Source organism: Dreissena polymorpha, chromosome 10, assembly GCF_020536995.1.
Source record: "Dreissena polymorpha isolate Duluth1 chromosome 10, UMN_Dpol_1.0, whole genome shotgun sequence".
Taxonomy (NCBI): Eukaryota; Metazoa; Mollusca; class Bivalvia; order Myida; family Dreissenidae; genus Dreissena; species Dreissena polymorpha.
This window is the reverse complement of record NC_068364.1, coordinates 12153905-12172305: the sequence shown is the minus strand read 5'-3', so window position 1 is coordinate 12172305 and position 18401 is coordinate 12153905. Positions and strand designations below refer to the sequence as shown.

The 18401-nt window shown below is 36.3% G+C and overlaps 1 protein-coding gene across 2 annotated transcripts in view; it reads left to right on the top strand.

Moving 5' to 3' along the window:
- The window catches only part of LOC127847923 (uncharacterized), a 35410-nt gene that overhangs the window by 1228 nt on the left and 15781 nt on the right, over positions 1-18401 (top strand). Inside the window, exons 1-4 of one of the 2 annotated variants that reach the window (XM_052380155.1) lie at positions 1064-1165; positions 1896-2455; positions 7849-8088; positions 15964-16168. In XM_052380155.1, the coding sequence (XP_052236115.1) occupies positions 1906-2455; positions 7849-8088; positions 15964-16168 (995 nt within the window). In that variant the 5' untranslated portion in view covers positions 1064-1165; positions 1896-1905. Of the gene's footprint in view, positions 1-1063; positions 1166-1895; positions 2456-7848; positions 8089-15963; positions 16169-18401 lie in introns of those variants that run through there. The other variant, XM_052380153.1, reaches the window with a different exon arrangement.

Here is an 18401-nt window from a genome sequence, read left to right as displayed (position 1 = left end):
TGATTAGTCTGTGCGGCCTGCACAGGCTAATATGAGATGCCAGTTAACGCACATGCATTTAGCTCCGTTTTTGCCAGGGCGATACTCAATTTAATGTTCAACATCAACACGTACTTAAATAGTTAAACAAAGACAATTGTCAGTAACATCAATCTTTATATAAAGATATTGCAATACAACAATGTATTCATTTGATGCTGTTGAACACGTTTTAACACAAACTGTTTGTGTCCACTAAAAATAGGTAAGGTAGGAGGGGCCTAACTTTTTTAGTGAACCTGTTTTTAATACATCTAAGTTCTTCCTCACTTTAATAAGAGTAATCGATGGTGTTGTCTTAAAATAAGCAACATTATTTTATTATATCTTAAAGTAAGTTGAGCAAATATGATCGAAAGTGACATCCAAATAAGTTTACGGTCGGCACACATTGTTTATTATTTTAAAAACTGGGCTTAGTGCATGTGCGTAAAGTGTTGTCCAAGATTAGCCTGTGCTGTCCGGACAGGCTATTCATGGTATAAACTTTTCTTCTAATTTGGATTTTCGCTAAGAAGATACTTCCTTTAATCGAAAAAATATCATTAAGGCGGAAAGTTTTGTCCCTGATTAGCCTGTGCGGACTGCACCACCTAATCTGAGACGACACTTTACACACGTGCATTCAGCCAAATATTCACAGAAGGAGGTTCATATTGTGATTAGCCGAGTAATGATTAAGAATGCAATTATTTTTGTCAATTAGCGAAATAACGACATCATCTCCTCCAGATACGGAGCACCAATTAATCTCTACTTTATTAATTAATGAAATGTAATTGTGTTGCATATCTAATGTAATAATTCTTGGTAGACCTAATGTAATACTTTAAGACACGGTAAATGGTGACGTACTGGTATAGGAGTTTATAAAAGAAAACCGTGATGAAAAAAATACCTTATTCGAAACGTGTACTTTATATGCTATCTCGCGATTACCACAGCACATTTAGTACCGTAAAACTATGTCCATGCTGAAACACATCGCTTAATTTGCATAGCATTCATAGGTCCGTACGTTCTCGAAACAGTTCAGTGTGTGTGCCAAATAATGACAGAGACGAAGTTTGATAATAATCGCGCGTTGCAGAGTCTAACCAGAGCGGAAGTTTGATGATGATAGCATGTAAATGCCGAGTCTAATTTATGACAAATCTGATGCGGTTACGACAAAAATGCTTTGGGGGCATCTAAATGATTGATTCATTATAACGTGAATGCAATTTTTTTGTTCATGTCTAGAGGACTTTTATTTCTCAGCGTTTAATGTTTTCCGTTTTCACTTGATGTGTAGGCATTTATTATCACAATGTTTTAACTCCATATAATAATTACATGTGGAAATATAATACATTGAGGAAATATCAGTTTCACGATCACCATTTGGTTAAGATTTCATTTTGTCTACTGATACATGAACACATCAACATTTTTGAATTTCGAATGCTTGGATATCATATAAACCAATCAGTATGCTATAAACAATTGGTGTGGATAAAACGGTATTAATTAAAAACTTAAGTTGTGTTATGAACAAGGCAAATACATTAACAAAATCGTCAGCGGGGATTACATAGTCAGACTCCTTCTGGGAAGACTGGGCTTAATGCATGTGCATAAGGGTTCGTCCCAGCTGAGCATGCGCAGTCCGATGAGTCTAATCAGGGACGAAACCTTGCGCCTTAGCTGTTTTTTTTTCTAAGTTAAGACTTCGTTTAATTTTAAAATACAAAAAAAATCGGAAAGTGTCTTTGATAAGCCAGTGCGGACTGCACAGGCTAATCTGGGACAACACTTAACGCACATGCATTAAACCCAGTTTTCCCAGAACGAGACTTAATTACTTCATTAAAAAGCTGCAAAAACATGCACCTGGGATATTCGACCGCGAGCACTATAGCGACAGTGACCTTTATGGTCATTTTTCCGTGCTGGACACAAAAGGCCACAATCATCGACGACGTGAACACTAAATGCGTGCCGTTCCAAGAAGCGTTCACGTGTTCGGACGCTCCGTACAATCGGACGGTTCTCCCAAACGCCTTCGGCCACCAGAGTCTGGACGATGTCCAGTCTGCGTTGAACGATTTTGACCCCCTGATTGTCACAAACTGTTCAAAGTTGCTGAAACAGTTCCTGTGTTTCGCGTTCGCCCCGCCCTGTACGGTGTTGGAGACGCCCATTCCGGTGTGTCGAGCGTTTTGCGAGGAGGTTGTGACGAAGGAATGTGTGGACATCTTGAAGAGACACAAACAAGATCCGCACGTTTTCCGTTGTGAGAACTATCCGAAAGGTGGACTGTGTATTTTGAAGAACAATACTATTTCGGATAAAAGCGATGTAGATTCAAAGGAGATATATTATCCCGAAAAGGAATTGTATTTTACGGATATGAATTCACTGGATTCCACAGAAGGTATGATTATGTGACGTAGTGCAATTTCTTTAAACAATGTATTTGGCAAATAAGTCCATATATCACTCACTTTGCTTGTATAAATGAGCCGCGTTCTGGAAAAAAACTGGGCTAAATACATGTACGTAAAGTGTCATCCACACAGGCTTATCAGGGACGTCACTTTCCGCTTTTATGGTATTTTTAGTTTCAATGAAGTCCCTCCTTACCGAAAATTAAGTTTAGGCGGAAAGTGCCCTCCCTGATTAGCCTGTGCGGACTGCACAGGCTAACTTGGGACGACACTTTACACACAGAAATTAAGCCACCTTTTACCAGAGCGTGGTTCATTTGTTGTCGGTGTGATAAATCTTTTAGGAAACACTTTTCATATTTTTGGTCGATTATACGCTCATAAAACAGTATTTGCCTCTTAGCATATTAGTGATGATATAGCAATTAATCACACCCAAAAGAAACACATATCATTATATATATGTTGGTTTTTTGCTCTGTACTTATTTTAATATCGACAGCATTATTGCTAGCAAACTTTCTTATATCAGCTAATTTAATTAATTAATTACATGTAGTACTTATGAATGTCTTAAACTTCATGGCAGTGATTATTTTTCTCCATACAAGACTTTTTTTATTAGAGATAACCACCAGCCTCTCAAATTCCTGAGATGCATATGGAACTGTATTATAATGAATTTATATCGTCTTTCACGATGTACCAAATCAAATGCAACGGAACGTTTCTGGAATTTTCAGTTGTCGCCCCTGCTAAAGCGTAAAAGACATTACAGGGGAAATCACCGTGTAAACGTCGTAAGCTTATAGCAATGCAGTGTGTATGAACACCTTCACATTTGATTCCTTCGTTTATATACTCATACAAACGTCAGTCTGTTCATAAATGAGATTCCTTCGCGGTAATATACCTATATAACGAGGCTGTTAAAATATGTGGGAGCGAAACACGCGGACTATTCCTGACTAAAAAAATCCAAGGTATGCAAAAAACTGCATAACAGTGAATTTCCTCATAAAGATAATTGTTAACTACTGGGGGGATGCGGACGCACGTCTGCTTACGAGCGCACACGAATATCTCGTGCACTGTCTACTAGATTGTTATGCGGTTTAATGCGCTATAACGCACACAGGGGTCTGAAAGGGTGCCAAATCTGTGTGCACGTGTTGCACAGTACCGTTGTATACCTTGACTGAATTAAGAGCGACTCGATTCACAGTTAGAACGGGTACAGGGTGCAGAATCAACGGGTTTACAGGGGTTTACACACGGGCTGGACAGAATGTAACACACCGTTTACTTTATTTTTTTAATAGCTCACGTTGTTGATATACATTTGCAAAAATATTAAGTGCATGAAAGACCGTTTTTCTTACAGTGTGTGCCGATATCTTTAAGTATAAAATTAAATCCTTGAATACAAAAGTATAAGATTAAATCCTTGAATACGTCTGAAATGGTGACAAAATTTCACGTTGTGTGAAGCATATCCGTGCAGTACGCGAGGCATTTTTGAACAAGAAGGCTTATTAACCCATTTAAGCCTAGTGGACTCTCCCATCCTTCTAAATTGGATCAATTTATTTCCAAAATTGAGATGTCTAGTATATTTATTTCTATATTTAGAATATTTCTTACAGAAATTCCTTTAAGCAAACAGCGCTGACCCTAATGAGACGCCGCATCATGTGGCACATTGCCATAAGCAGCATAAAAATCTGTCTTTCGTAAACTAGTTGAAATTCTTAAGAAAAATTGTTTTAAAAAGTTATTTGCAAAAAAAGAACCACTTACCGGTGTGTTTACATAAATTAACGTTTAATTGGGAACCCCACAAAGTCACGTAATCCTGCAACCTGCGGTATGCAGCACTGCATTCATTAGTGATGGGGTTTGTATATCTGTCGACTTTACAATGTGTCGTGATACGTTTGATTGAATTTGTGTTATTTTGTAATAACGTACACTTGACGTACACTTGATTCAAATGATGTTGATAGAGGCTCGTTCTTTGAAAACTGGGCTAAATACATATGCATAAAGTGTCGTCCCATATTAGCCTGTGAAGAACGTACAGGCTAACAAGGGACGACACTTGCTGCCTGAACTGGATTTTTGCAAAAAAGATACTTCCTTCACACTATAAAAATCCACAAAAGAGCAAAGTGTCATCCCTGTTTAGCCTGTTCGAAGTGCATAGGCTCACTTTGGAGGACAGTTTACTCACATGCATTAAGTCAAGTTTTATAGAAACAGGCATATAACATTCAACGACAAGTATGCTAACTACTAATTGCGAATAAGTTGGCTCGTGGAATTCACAAACTCGATTACGCGTTCGTATCAATCATTGAGTCGCGTTCTGAGAAAACTGGGCATAATGCTTGTGCGTAAAGTGCCATCCCAGATTAGCCTGTGCAATTCGCACAGGCTAATATGGGACGACACTTTCCGCTTTTTTGACATTTTTCGTTTCAAAGAAGTCTCTTCTTAGCAAAAATCCAATTTAGGCGCCAAGTGTCGTCCCTGATTAGCCTGTGCGGACTGCACATGCTAATCTGGGACGAAACTTTACGCACATGCATTATGCCCAGTTTTCTCAAAACACGACTCAATTAATCGAAATGGCACCCAGCTACCAGTGTTTTTCCACGCTGTGGCTTTCGTGTCTACAGTATGCACGTAATGCGAAAACCACTTCAACAGCGAAATCGATTGGCGTTTGATACCAAAAAAAAAATTCAACGACACGAAAGTTTAAAGGGGCCTTTTCACGTTTGTGTAAATTGACAAAATTGTAAAATAGTTGTTTCAGATTCGCAAATTTTCGTTTTAGTTATGATATTTGTGAGGAAACAGTAATACTGAACATTTACCATGCTCTAAAATAGCCATTATATGCGTCTTTTGACGATTTTAAAACCCGAAAATTATAAAGCGTTGCAACGCGAAACGAATTAATATTTTGGAGAAATTTGTTGTTGTCGTTATATTTTGTGCAACTACGAGGATTGGTTATATGAAGTATAAAATACACCTGTCATTGTATCTGGATGGATGGCCGAGTGGTCTTAGTGGGATACTTTTTACTCCAGGGCTCCAGGGGTCAGTGGTTCGAGCCCTGTTGAGTGTGACCTTTATTTTATTTTTTTTCAATTTTATTCTTGATTTTGTATTGGAGCTTTTTATATCCAATGTTAACATTTATCAATATAAAGCATTTAATGACAAACTTCAAAGCATGCCAAAATCTGTGAAAAGGCCCCGTTAAGGCCCTGACTGATAATTTAAGATGTTGTTCGCCTTTTTAAGAGATTGCTATCAAAATCTAACGCATGCCTGAAACCATGTTTCAACTACGTGGTTTTGTTTTAATTTCTTTGCTCGAATGCATGATGTTGTATCAATTCAAAATATTTGGAGAATTTAACGCGCGTACTTAAATGTTTGGCGTGATTAGAATCGCGCGTGTGTGTGTTTCAAAATCATATTCAACTCATCCAGCCGGTTACTGCTGTTAAAGTTATTGCTGTAGAAAATTCCATCAAAGAGAGCAAAAAATCGAGCTCTTACTGGAAACTACTTATGCATCGCGCGAGATTCTAATGATGAGGCATTCGGCAACGCTTTGAACGCTATAAAGTGAATAGCAGTCGATAAACACTGATCGGTTGCCAAATAGTCAAAATGTGCATAAACGCGCGCGCGAACTTACGAGAACAATTGGTTGTTGTTGAATAATTTTAACCGTTAAATCAAACGATAAACCATTTTATATGTAATAAAGTTATAACGGCACCTGGACAAACTTTGCGAAACCGAATATTTTGCAAACCTAGTACCCATTTTATTGAAGATTTGCCTCCTTGATAAAGAAACAATCCAATTGTTATATTGGGAAAAATCATAACTAAAACAACTCGGCATAGAACGATTATGCGGACCATAAATGACGTTTAAATATGAGGAAGAAACAACACTCTAAAAATCCCATTTACTTTTGACAAATCCAGCTAATAAGAACATGAAGTCGCATGGAAAATGCTTTTTGAACAAAATATAATGAAACAACGGATTTTTTTTATAACAACCATATATAAGTTATCGCAAAGACGCAATTTATCGCATATTTTATCTTAAATATGCATATCTAAAAGGAAAAAATGTACTTTAGGTTTTGAAATTCCGGCTCCGTAAAGTTTTTACGGAGGCCGTTTTATATTAACCGGTTTATCGGTTACTTAGAAAGATAAACCAATTTACCGATTATGCGATCAATTAATCTGTTATGCATTCTAATAACCGACGGACTGTACATTCGATTAATCGTTTCGACGGTTTTAAAATGAATTTACCGATTATTTCAAACCATTAAGAATAACGTTGGTCAATTTGTAAACTCTGACTTTAATGTGGACTTACCAATAACCCTATAGCAAAATGACAAATAAATAAAGTCCAATGGAAATGGACAAAATATACCATGGTCAATCAGTGTGTTTTTTTTCGTTTAAAATCGGATCCGGTATTCGGTCCCATTCCCAATTAGAAAAAAGTATAAGTTTTCCCAAAATGGGACCTACAAATTCCCAATTGAAGATTTAAAAATTTTTTTTTTTAGATTTCAACATTTTGTTCATCTCCCATCAAGCCATATCAGTTCAACCTTAGGAAACTAATACTGAAAGCACTTCTATTCTCAATTTGAAGCATTTTTTAGCAAAACAATAACAACACAAATTTCCCAATTATAGTCAAAACGTCCAAATTTTCCCAATTCAAAGGGACCCGGCTACATTCCCAAAATTTTGAGAAAAAAAACACTGTCAATTACAAAATGATAATTTAAAGTAAAAGACTTGCCAGTGACCAAGATCGATCTGGGCAATAACCAATTACGAGATAGTCAAAACTATTAGCTTACCCAGGACCGAACATGACGTGATCAATCGCATAATGTTCTATACACTAACCAAACATGACATAAGATCTTAACAGTGATACACACCATATTCCGTACATTGAACAGAACATTTATATGATAATATGATTTGTTTTACAAATGAGCCGTGCTCTGTATAAAGGGGGTTTCATGAATGTGCGTAAAGTGTCATCACAGATTAGCCTGTGCAGTCCGCACAGGCTAATCAGGAACGACACTTTCCGCCTAACCTAGATTTTTGCCAAGAAGAAACTATCTTGAAACGAAAAATATAATAAAAGCGGAAAGTGTCGTCCCTGATTAGCCTATGCGGACTGCACAGGCTAATCTGGGACGACACTTTACGCACAAGCATTAAGCCCCCTTTCCACAGAGCATGTCTCAAATACAATTATCTTACACATATAACGTGCTTGTTTGTTTTTGTTTCAGACAATATCGATCTCAACCTCGTTCTTCTTGTAACCAATGGCAACAAGATTCAGCTGCTGGACATTCGCTCCCCGAACTCCATGGACACCATCACCCTCTACCGGAGCCGCTCCACGGTAATAAGTACCAGTATAGATTACTACAACACGACGGGTGATCAGTCGACGGGTGATCAGACCTACATCTACTGGGTGTCAAACACGGATGGGAAAATAATCCGTGGGGAATGGCATTACGAAAGTAAGTGACCAGCTGATTGTGTAACCGGTATTTGTGTTTAGGAGTTTCTTTTGTCCATTTTGTTTCCATTTGTTTCCTTCGCAAAGCATGTTGATGTAGTAAAATATCGCCTCTTTGGAGCAAAAAGGTGTCATGTGCCTTCTAATTTTAATGTCACAAGGTACCTTTTTGCACCAAGGGAGCGAATTATGTTCCTGTTATGACTAACAGCTGTTGTTTGACTTGCTGCGATCATATCTAGTCTTATCTATGGAATTGCGATCAACGTGGTGAAGTGGTTATAGTATCCGTCTGACGACCGGGAGGTCCCGGGTTCGATCTTCACTATTAGAGCGTTCTTTTCAGATCTCCGCTTGACCCATTTATGCCTAGTGGACTCTCCCATCGTTCAAAATTGGATCAATTTATTTCCAAAATTAGGGATGTCTCGTACACTTATTTCTATATTAAGAATATTTCTTACAGAAATTCCTTTAAGCAAACAGCATAGACCCTGATTAGACGACGTATCATGCGGCGTATCATTTGAGTCTACGCTGTTTGCCAATGCCTTTTTTTAGACGCTAGGCATAAATGGGTTAAGTTATCAAGTACTGGTTTTGGTAAGAAAACAGACGCGAACGCGTTAAAACAACTTAAGGGGTTCGATTAAATCGATATAAAGTTATAAGGTTCAGACAAAGTTCCGGTTAAAGTCATAGCAAACCATGACTTCATTTTTGAAGAGTTTGTCGGTTCGAAAGCAGTAAATCAATCCTCGGTTTGGTCACATATGCAAAAGCAGAAAAAGGCACTGAATGATTTTGCTTCCGCGCTGTCCTAGATAAGCCTGTGCAGTCCGCACAGGCTTATCCGGTACGACACTTTAAATCAGCACGTACTTTAAGCCCCGTTTTCCAACGGAGAGGCTCAATTTTGTTTCAAATGTTCAACGTAACTTGTTCTCTTCTTTTTATTTCTCATCTGTAAAAATGCGATTTTTCGCCTGAAAGCAGTCACCTGTTTTAAACAATGTATCAAACCGAATATATGCACTTGTCTTAAGTAAATAAACTCCAAGAAATTAACATTGCAACTCATTACGTGTGAAATCACAACCACATGCACAGTCGTAGACCAGTTCAGGTGAACAACCGCCTTGAGAACTAAATTGCTTAGGCCAGCATTTTTTTTAAATTTGGTTTTACGGGAAATTTTTCAAAAAAAAAATGAGTCGGGGTTGGGGATAAATAAAAATGAAAATAAAATCATGAAAAGTGAGCAGTCTACCAAAAAAATAAAAATAAAACTGTCTAAACTGATATTTTTTGTATTTTTGAAAATAAAAAATTAGGCCAATTTAACCTTATGTATACTTGAATTAACCTTTAAGTGTTTTATATATCTTATTACACTGTTGTAGAAGCTTTTTATAATAATAGTAAACATATTTATATATATATTTATATGTAAAAGCACCATTTGCATGTTTTATACTATGGTGCTTCAATAGAGACCATTAACCACGCCAGGTGTGTAGTGTATTATAGTGATCGTTAAACTTTTGTTGAGTGTTAATCATATGTATGTTTATAACAAATATAGCATGCATTTGACTTAAATAAAAAAGAATTGAAAACTTTTTAAATTGTTTAATTGCTTTAAATAACAACCAACTTTGTAACTTTCATCCATGGGTGGAATATGCACACTAAAAAATACTATTTAATGTACAACAGACTTGCTTTATATCATGATAATTTGTATCAATCATGAGAAAAAATGAGCCACATAACAGGAAATTGGACCTTAGGGCGATTGCGACCATTTTGGCTCCAAAAGAGCAGTCTTATCAGGATCCAATCTGTTCAACATTATTGTCATTCAGTCAGTACTTCTAGAGATGTTAAGCGAACACTTTGGATCCTCATCAGACTGCGCTTGAATTGATCTTGATCCAAACTTTGTGTAGTGAAAGTTCTAGTACATAAAATGTGAATATTTTAGTTAAGAAACTTATTTATAGACTTATAAAAACATGTGCTGCATTTCATTTTATATTCAGAGAGAGTTATAGTGTTTATATATGTAAAGTGAACACAAGAGGCATGACTACAATATTTGGTGTGTAACATCGTTATGAGGTTCTCTTTGAAGTTTGTTCAAATCATGCAGAAAATTTGCCCTCCCTAGGGGTTACTATTTTGCTTATAAATATAAATAATATAATCATTCTCTGAAACCGCAAGGCCCTTTGGTTTGTTGCGTTGCATGCCAACCATATAGTGGTTCTTTGCTAAGTTTCAACAAAGCATGTCTCCGTGGTCAAAACTGTTTGCGCTTATGGGGTAAACTGATCTATATAGATTAATGTCATTGATAATCCCTAACAACACAGACACCGCAAGGGTCAGGGGTTCAATATTTGGTGTGTAACATGTTAGTGTTTTCTTCTTCTAGGTGTGATCAAATCATACATTTGGAGTTAAAAATAACCCGTCCTTGTTTCACATGTTTAATATTTACTTATATAAGAGTTAAACAATAGTTTTCTCTCAAAACGCATGGGTTAGGTGATAATTATTTTGTATGTGACATTGTATGGCGGTAATCTTCGTAGCTTTTGTATCATGTCTATTGGCTTTACATTAGCCCCAACAAAATATTGAGGTAAAAGACACAATATAACTAGAAACCTAGATTTATTTCATTGAACATTTTCTTAAGTGAAAGCCGTATAAAGAATAAAATAGCACATGTAGCATGGATTTAAATTGTTCTGCTAGAATTACTCTGCTGACTGTATATAACTTACTCGCGAGATTAATTATATATAGAACACAGCTTTTGAACTATGTAATTGTATATTTTAAAATAGTATTTTATTTTTAAAAATTCGTAAAAGACTCACAGTATTGTTAAAATAAAATGGTGTAAACTTTTGCACATATTATTTTGTTCCTCACTTATTCACAGTCTAAGTTCAAATAAAAATTTCTATGGAATGTGTTGTCTGTATTATTTTAAGGAGAAACAGCAATAGCATGTTTTGGATATACATGTATAATAAACAGAGAGAGCTATATAAATGTGAAGATAATAATAACCCTTGGAACAAATACATAGAGCCGATTGAGCACCAGGGCCCTTGCTACACTTTGGGGGATCGGGGCCGGGGCCCTTAGAGGGGGGAATTTCACGTCGTTTTCGGCGAAAAGGGGAATTTTACAAGATCTTTTCACCAATCATTCAACACTTAATATTTCTCTATTTTAAGGTAATTTACATAAATATACATTTAATCAAAGGTTTATAACAAGATACCAGCTGGCAACATATGTATAAAAGTAAAAAAATAAATTATTTTTGTGTTTTGGAGGAGGGAATTTTTAGGTGAAATAGGGAAAAAAAGTATACAATTTTAAGGTGGGAATGGGGCCTAATTTCGGCCCCAAAAACGGCCAAACGAGGGCCTTGAGCACATTTATCAACAGAGCCTGAGGTGTGATAAATTTATTTGCATTCCTTGCAGTACAAATCGTGCAGTATGAAAACATTATATACAGTTGATAGAACATCATATTTCGGCTAAATAATAACTCATTTTTGAAAAATAATGTCAAGAAAAATAAATAAAACTTTCTTGTGACTTTGACGAACATACGAACATCGGGACCCATGTTATTTTCTTCAGAAGCTGTGTTGCATACTTTTTTCTAAATAAAGAATATATATGGGTGGGTGGGGAATGGGATAATTGATGCAAGTACCTGTGGTTCAGTCCTCATGTTCATTATAAAGAAACGTAAAATAGTACTTCTTGGACCTTTTCGGGATGTTGATTTTTATCTATAAAATATTACAGGATATGCATTTTAATAAATACGCATATTTATTAAACCTACCCAAAACTTGTTTACACATCGAAAGTTATCGGTGGTGACACCTCCGCATCATCTGCAAAAACTCATTATTATTTTTAATTTCGTATCACAAAATATGGGCATGATGTCAACAATGGTGTTCTGAAGATTATCTTTCTAATTGAAATTGTTTCTGCTCCGTTTTAAATTAATTTGATTTTAAAATATGCTACATTTGTCTCGTTGATGTTAATGTCCGCCATTTCGGAAATGCAATATGAAAAACATTTGTTAAATACTCACCGATTGGCTAATAGCGTGTGGTATTGGCTGCAATAGCCAATGAAAATCGCTGACGCTTTACAAGTCGAATTGGCACAACGAAACAACCCGTATTATAAACAAATTTTGAACAACACTTTCGGCAATCTGCGAATTTTTTTCTCGTTTTGGATAAAATACTAGTTCGGCGGGTGAAATGTAAATATAAAAAAACGAAAGTGACTTTTATTTTTATTTGTATTTGTCGAAAAATAGGGTAGGTCGCTCCCGTAAAACAGATAATAAAAAAATGCTGGCCTTACATTTAACAAAAGAAGTTGAAACCCATACGGCATTTGTTCGATTTATTTGAGCCGTGTTCTGAGAAAACTTGACATAATGCATGTGCGTAAAGTGTCGTCACAGATTAGCCTGTGCAGTCCGCACATGCTAATGGGACGACACTTTCCGCTTTAATGACATTTTTCGTTTAAATAAAGTTTCTTCTTAGCAAAAAATCCAATTTAGGAGGAAAGTATCGCTCCTGATTAGCCTGTGCGGACTGCACGGGCTAATCTGGGACGACACTTTACGCACATGCATTATGTCCAGTTTTCTCAGAACACGACTAGTTCTATTAAGTGAATTATACCCTATTTCAAATGAATGAGGCGTTTAACATGTTATCTACGTCTCTGCTACTTATTACAGGATTAAATTTGCTAATATTTTTCTTATACTTACATTAACTTATTTTATTTATTTATTTATTTATTTTTCTATACAAATATGTTTTAGCCGATCATTAAACCTACCCAAAACTTGTTTACACATCGAAAGTTATCGGTGGTGACACCTCCGCATCATCTGCATCTAGTGGTCTTGAACCTATGACCAAAATACCTATTGTTGGCTGAAAAGTTCAATTTAGAAGAAAGTGTGTTTCTTAAAATGATATTTATTTTGGTAGAATGTATATAAAAATAAATATCAGTTACGATTATCTGATACATTCTTGAAATTGTTGGGTCAGTTTTACTATAAGTATGATAACATGTTGTTGTTGTTGTTGTTGTTATTGTTGTTTTCAAATAAAATATTCAACACGACTGCGCATGCGCATATGAAGTTTGCTGTGTTACACACATGAGTCTTGTTCTGGGAAATCTGGGCTTAACGCATTAAATGCGTTAAATGTCATCCGAGATTAGCCCGTGCAGTCCGCAAACACTAATCAGGGACGACGCCTTCCGCTTTAATTGAATCTTCGTTAAGAACATATTTTCATTAAACAAACAAATCCATAAAAGCGGTAATTATCGTCTCTGATTAGACTGTGCGGACTGCACAGGCTAATCTGTAACGACTTTGTACGCACAGGCATTTAGCCCAGATTTCCGAGAATGAGGCGTATATATTATAAGAAGAGTAATTATTTCACCATCTGTACAACGTATATTACTGCAGACTGCTCTCGATAATAAAATACAACAGCCGGCGCAATAAAACAAGTCAATAATTCGTGAAGTCTCTAAGTAGATCATTCTGTTCAACCACTGCCGATAACTGACGTGCGCCAACCACTTAAAATTCCTAGCAGTACCTTGGCAAATAAAAACGTAACAGATGAAAATTGCTAATCAAATAGACACCTAACGCAAGATATGGCTGTCGGCAACTTGTCTGAATATTGTGTATGTTGATAACATAAGAATAGCGTCATAATTAATTGATATGACGTTCTCCGGTGGAATGCAGATAAGCATTTGGCGTGCAGACGTCGTATGTCATTGCGGAAATCTCGTTTATTGTTTCGTCATCATATTCAGCAGCAGCAGTATTTATGAGATTTGCGTATGATCATAGTTATACTGGGCTGCGGTAAGTAAAAAGACGTCTAAATGGGTCGGAAATCATCGGTGAACATCGAAGAACAAACATTGTGTTTCCTTACTTTTCGAAACAAAATGATATCTCTAATCGTGATACATCGATTATCACCGAAATCGTCCGATGAGATTGATGATTGAGGTGCGCTCTGTGAAAATGGGGTTTAATGCATATGTGTAAAGTGTTGTCCCTGATTAGCCTGTGCAGTTCGCACAGGCTAATCCGGGTCGACACTTTCCGCCTTAACTGGGTTTTTTCTAAGAAGAGACTTTCTTTAAACGAAAAATATCATACAACCGTAAAGTCTCGTCTCTGATTAGCCTGTGCGGACATCACACAGGCTAATCTGGACGACACTTTACGCACATTCATTAAACCCACTTTCCACAGAGCAAGGCCCATATATTCAGTAAATCGTCTTTTGACCCAAGTAGCTAATAACTCGTGGTGACGGGATTCAAACGAATTCCAGAGACAAATCACGAGTGACTTCGGTTTTTCTGATGTTCATTTCCAAACGGAAATGAAGTGTTGCGAAGAACACCATCATGCATTAAGTTCTAGTTTTCTTGAAATGTTTTCGATTAATGGTAGTTTTTTTGCATTTTAACGTTCTTGCATTTGTTTTTATAAAATGCGAGCGGAATTTAAAGAAGTCGAATAAAAATTAATTTATCAACTTGCAATGTTCACGACCATTTTTATTTACTAGAAATTCTATCATGAATATTTGCTACAAAATGTAATTGTACATAGATATTGGCTATACACTGTGAAAATGGGGTTAAATACATGAGCGTAAAGTGTCGTCCCAGATTAGCATGTGCAGTCCGCACAGGCTAATCAGGGACGACACTTTCCGCCTTAACTGGATTTTTGCTAATAAGAGACTTTCTTAAAACGAAAACTATCATAAAAGCGCTAAGTGCCGTCCTGATGAGCATGTGCGGACTGCACAGTCTAATCTGGGACGACATTTTACGCTCAAGCATTTAACCCCCTTTTTTTACAAAGCACGGCCCATATGACTGATTTACTACTTGCCTCTGCCTGTAGTTGTATTTTCTGGCAGTCAAGGATAACCCATGAAAATGCAAGCACTTATTTCCAATGGGATCCTTTTGTTTGTTGCTGAAGAGACAGCAGGAAGAAGATACAGTATTGAGGTACAAGGAAACCGGGTTCGATACCCTAGCTCTTTGCGAATAGATCTCTTGGATCTTTTACGTGCTCATTGTATATTACCGATTCACGCGAGAATTACCTGGGTTTCATACCAGTACATCTCTAGTTGGGTGGGAAACACTTGACGCATTTCTGAAATGTCCAGTGGTCCGGCCAGGGATTGAACCGAAGACCTCTGGAATGGTAGACCAGAGTTTTACCACTCGACTACCGCCTGTGCAAATATCAGCTTTCAATGAACTAAAACGCTACATGTATACATTTATCTGTAAAAATCATTTTCTTACAGATTTAAAATATTTCGCATAATATACTTTTTTTCTTCTGCTATAACTACATTATCTCATATATCCTAGTTGTGAAAAAGATTTTATTTGTAAGTTTTATTTATGCAACGGAATCAAAAGCAGAAAATATCAATGAAATGAGACCGTATATCACTAACTGATAAGGACTACTTTGTGTAATGTAAAACTACCAGGTAGCATTAAATGATAAGAACATTGGTTAAACTCTATTTATTTCTCGCTCTTTTGCTTCGAAAGCCTTAGGCTTATTGCAACGACATCGAGTCCGTTTCCTGAGTAGAACCAATACTTCGGGGTATGATCTAAAGAATGCTTCCCTTGGGATCGAACCCTTGACCTTTCGGTCGCTAATTTAATTGCAAGTAGTGTGTATGTTTATGTATTTTCAGCATTGAGAAATGTCCGCACGGTAGTTGACATTGGCTTTTCGAGTGTTGACTCGATCGCAGTAGACTGGAACCTGGGCCTACTATTCTGGTTGGAGAGCTACCCCCGTCCGCGCCTGCAGGCCGCCAGTCTAAGCGGTCGACAGGAAACGACGCTGTTAAGCGACCTTCAGAACCCCATTTGCTTGGTTCAAGATCCGAAACACGGGTAATTCTTGTTTATTAACTCGGCTGTTTTCGGAGGAAATCCGAGGTATTGTCATAGCCAGCTCGTCGTCCGCCGTTCGACGTCCGCCGTCCGCGTCGTGCTAAAACCTTAACATTTTGTTAAGGTGTTGAACATTGGCTCTAAAATCAAAGTGCTTCAACCTACAACTTTGAAACGTCATACGTTGTTGCACCTTGATGAGTTCTACATGCCACACCCATTTTTGGGTCACTAGGTCAAACGTCAAGGTCACTGTGACCTAAAAAAAAATCTGACAAGCTTTCATTTAAAACTGCACCCGCAGCCGAGCGTGGCTCCCGTTATGCGGTGCTCTTGTTATTCTTTACAGTTAACAGTTTGATACTGCTTGATTCACGATCCGAAACGAGGGAAAATCTTGTATGATATTCTTGATAGTTTACAATTTCATACTGATTGATTCAAGATTCGAAACGAGGGTAATCTTAAAAGATATTCTTGACAGTTTACTATTTCATACTGATTGATTCAAGATCCTAAACAAGGGTAAATGTTGTATAATATTCTTGATAGTTTACAATTTCATACTGATTGATTCAAGATCCGAAACGAGGGTAATCTTGAAAGATATTCTTGACAGTTTACTATTTCATACTGATTGATTCAAGATCCTTAACAAGGGTAAATGTTTTATAATATTCTTGATAGTTAACAATTTCATACTGATTGATTCAAGATCCGAAATGAGGGAAAATGTTGTATAATATTCTCGATAGTTTACTATTTCATACTGCTGGATTCAAGACCCTAAACGAGGGTAAATCTTTTATAATATTCTTGATAGTTTACAATTTCAAAATGATTGATTAAAGATTCTAAAGAATGGCAATATTGTTAAATATTCTGTATATATAGTAATTTTTTAACTAATTAATTTAATATACCAAACTAGGGTAATTTATTTCGTCATAGCTCTCTAAGATGGGTTTTACAGAGAATATTTGCGATATTTATTTCGTCATAGCTCTCTAAGATGGGTTTTGACAGAGAATATTTACGATATTTATTTCGTCATAGCTCTCTAAGATGGGTTTTGACAGAGAATATTTGCGATATTTATTTCGTCATAGCTCTCTAAGATGGGTTTTGACAGAGAATATTTGCGATATTTATTTCGTCATAGCTCTCTAAGATGGGTTTTGACAGAGAATATTTGCGATATTTATTTCGTCATAGCTCTCTAAGATGGGTTTTGACAGAGAATATTTGCGATAATTATATGCAGCGGAAACTTGAATGCCATTTGAGTTACGAACATATTTATGTTCTAGGTAATACACACTTACAACAGTTTAGCGTGTGACAATATTTTTTGAAAATGAACCCATTAATGCATAAAAAAGAAAAAAGGCCTTGGCAAACAGCGTAGACCTAGATGAGACGCCGCATGATCTCATCAGGTTCTGACTTGTTTGCTTAAAGGAATTTCTGTAAGAAATATTATTAATATAGAAATAAATTTACTAGAAATCCCTAATTTTGGAAATAAATTGATCTAATTTAGAAGGATTGGAGAGTCCAATAGGCATAAATGGGTTAAAGACACGTTATCGACATACATGCTAGAACTGTACTTAGTTCTTTTCTTTCTGAAAATAGCGCCCGGATGCACCTGCAGGAAAGCAACCTGATCTCTTTAAGTGCTGGAACCGATTTTTGAAGGCCTTTGCAAACAGTTTGGATCCAGATGAGACGCCACAGAACGTGGCGTCTCATCAGGATCCAAACAGTTTGCCATTCTGATAGTATTCTTTGAAAAAAATAGAAGAAAATGCTTATTTTAAAAATTCAGCAGACGACATTTAACAGACGACAAATTTCCCAGCATGCAAAGGGTTATTATAATGTGTTGGACTTCATTGTACCTATCGCAAAACATCTAAAAATGTATCAAATTATTGCGATTTTACTTACTAGTAACCAGCAGATTTTATTCAATGTTAAACTTCTTCTTTCTAAAAGCAATGCTGTGATAAAAGTGTTGTTACAAGTCGAATACAATTTACGATTATTAATTTTGTGTACATAACATAAATATACACAGTTCAATACGAATGATGTGTATAATATATTATTGCATGATGTGTATAATATATTATTGTATGATGTGTATAATATATTATTGTTTTATAATGTATAATATATTATTGAACATAATAAGATCTAATTGCTCTTGTCTGATATAAGATATGTG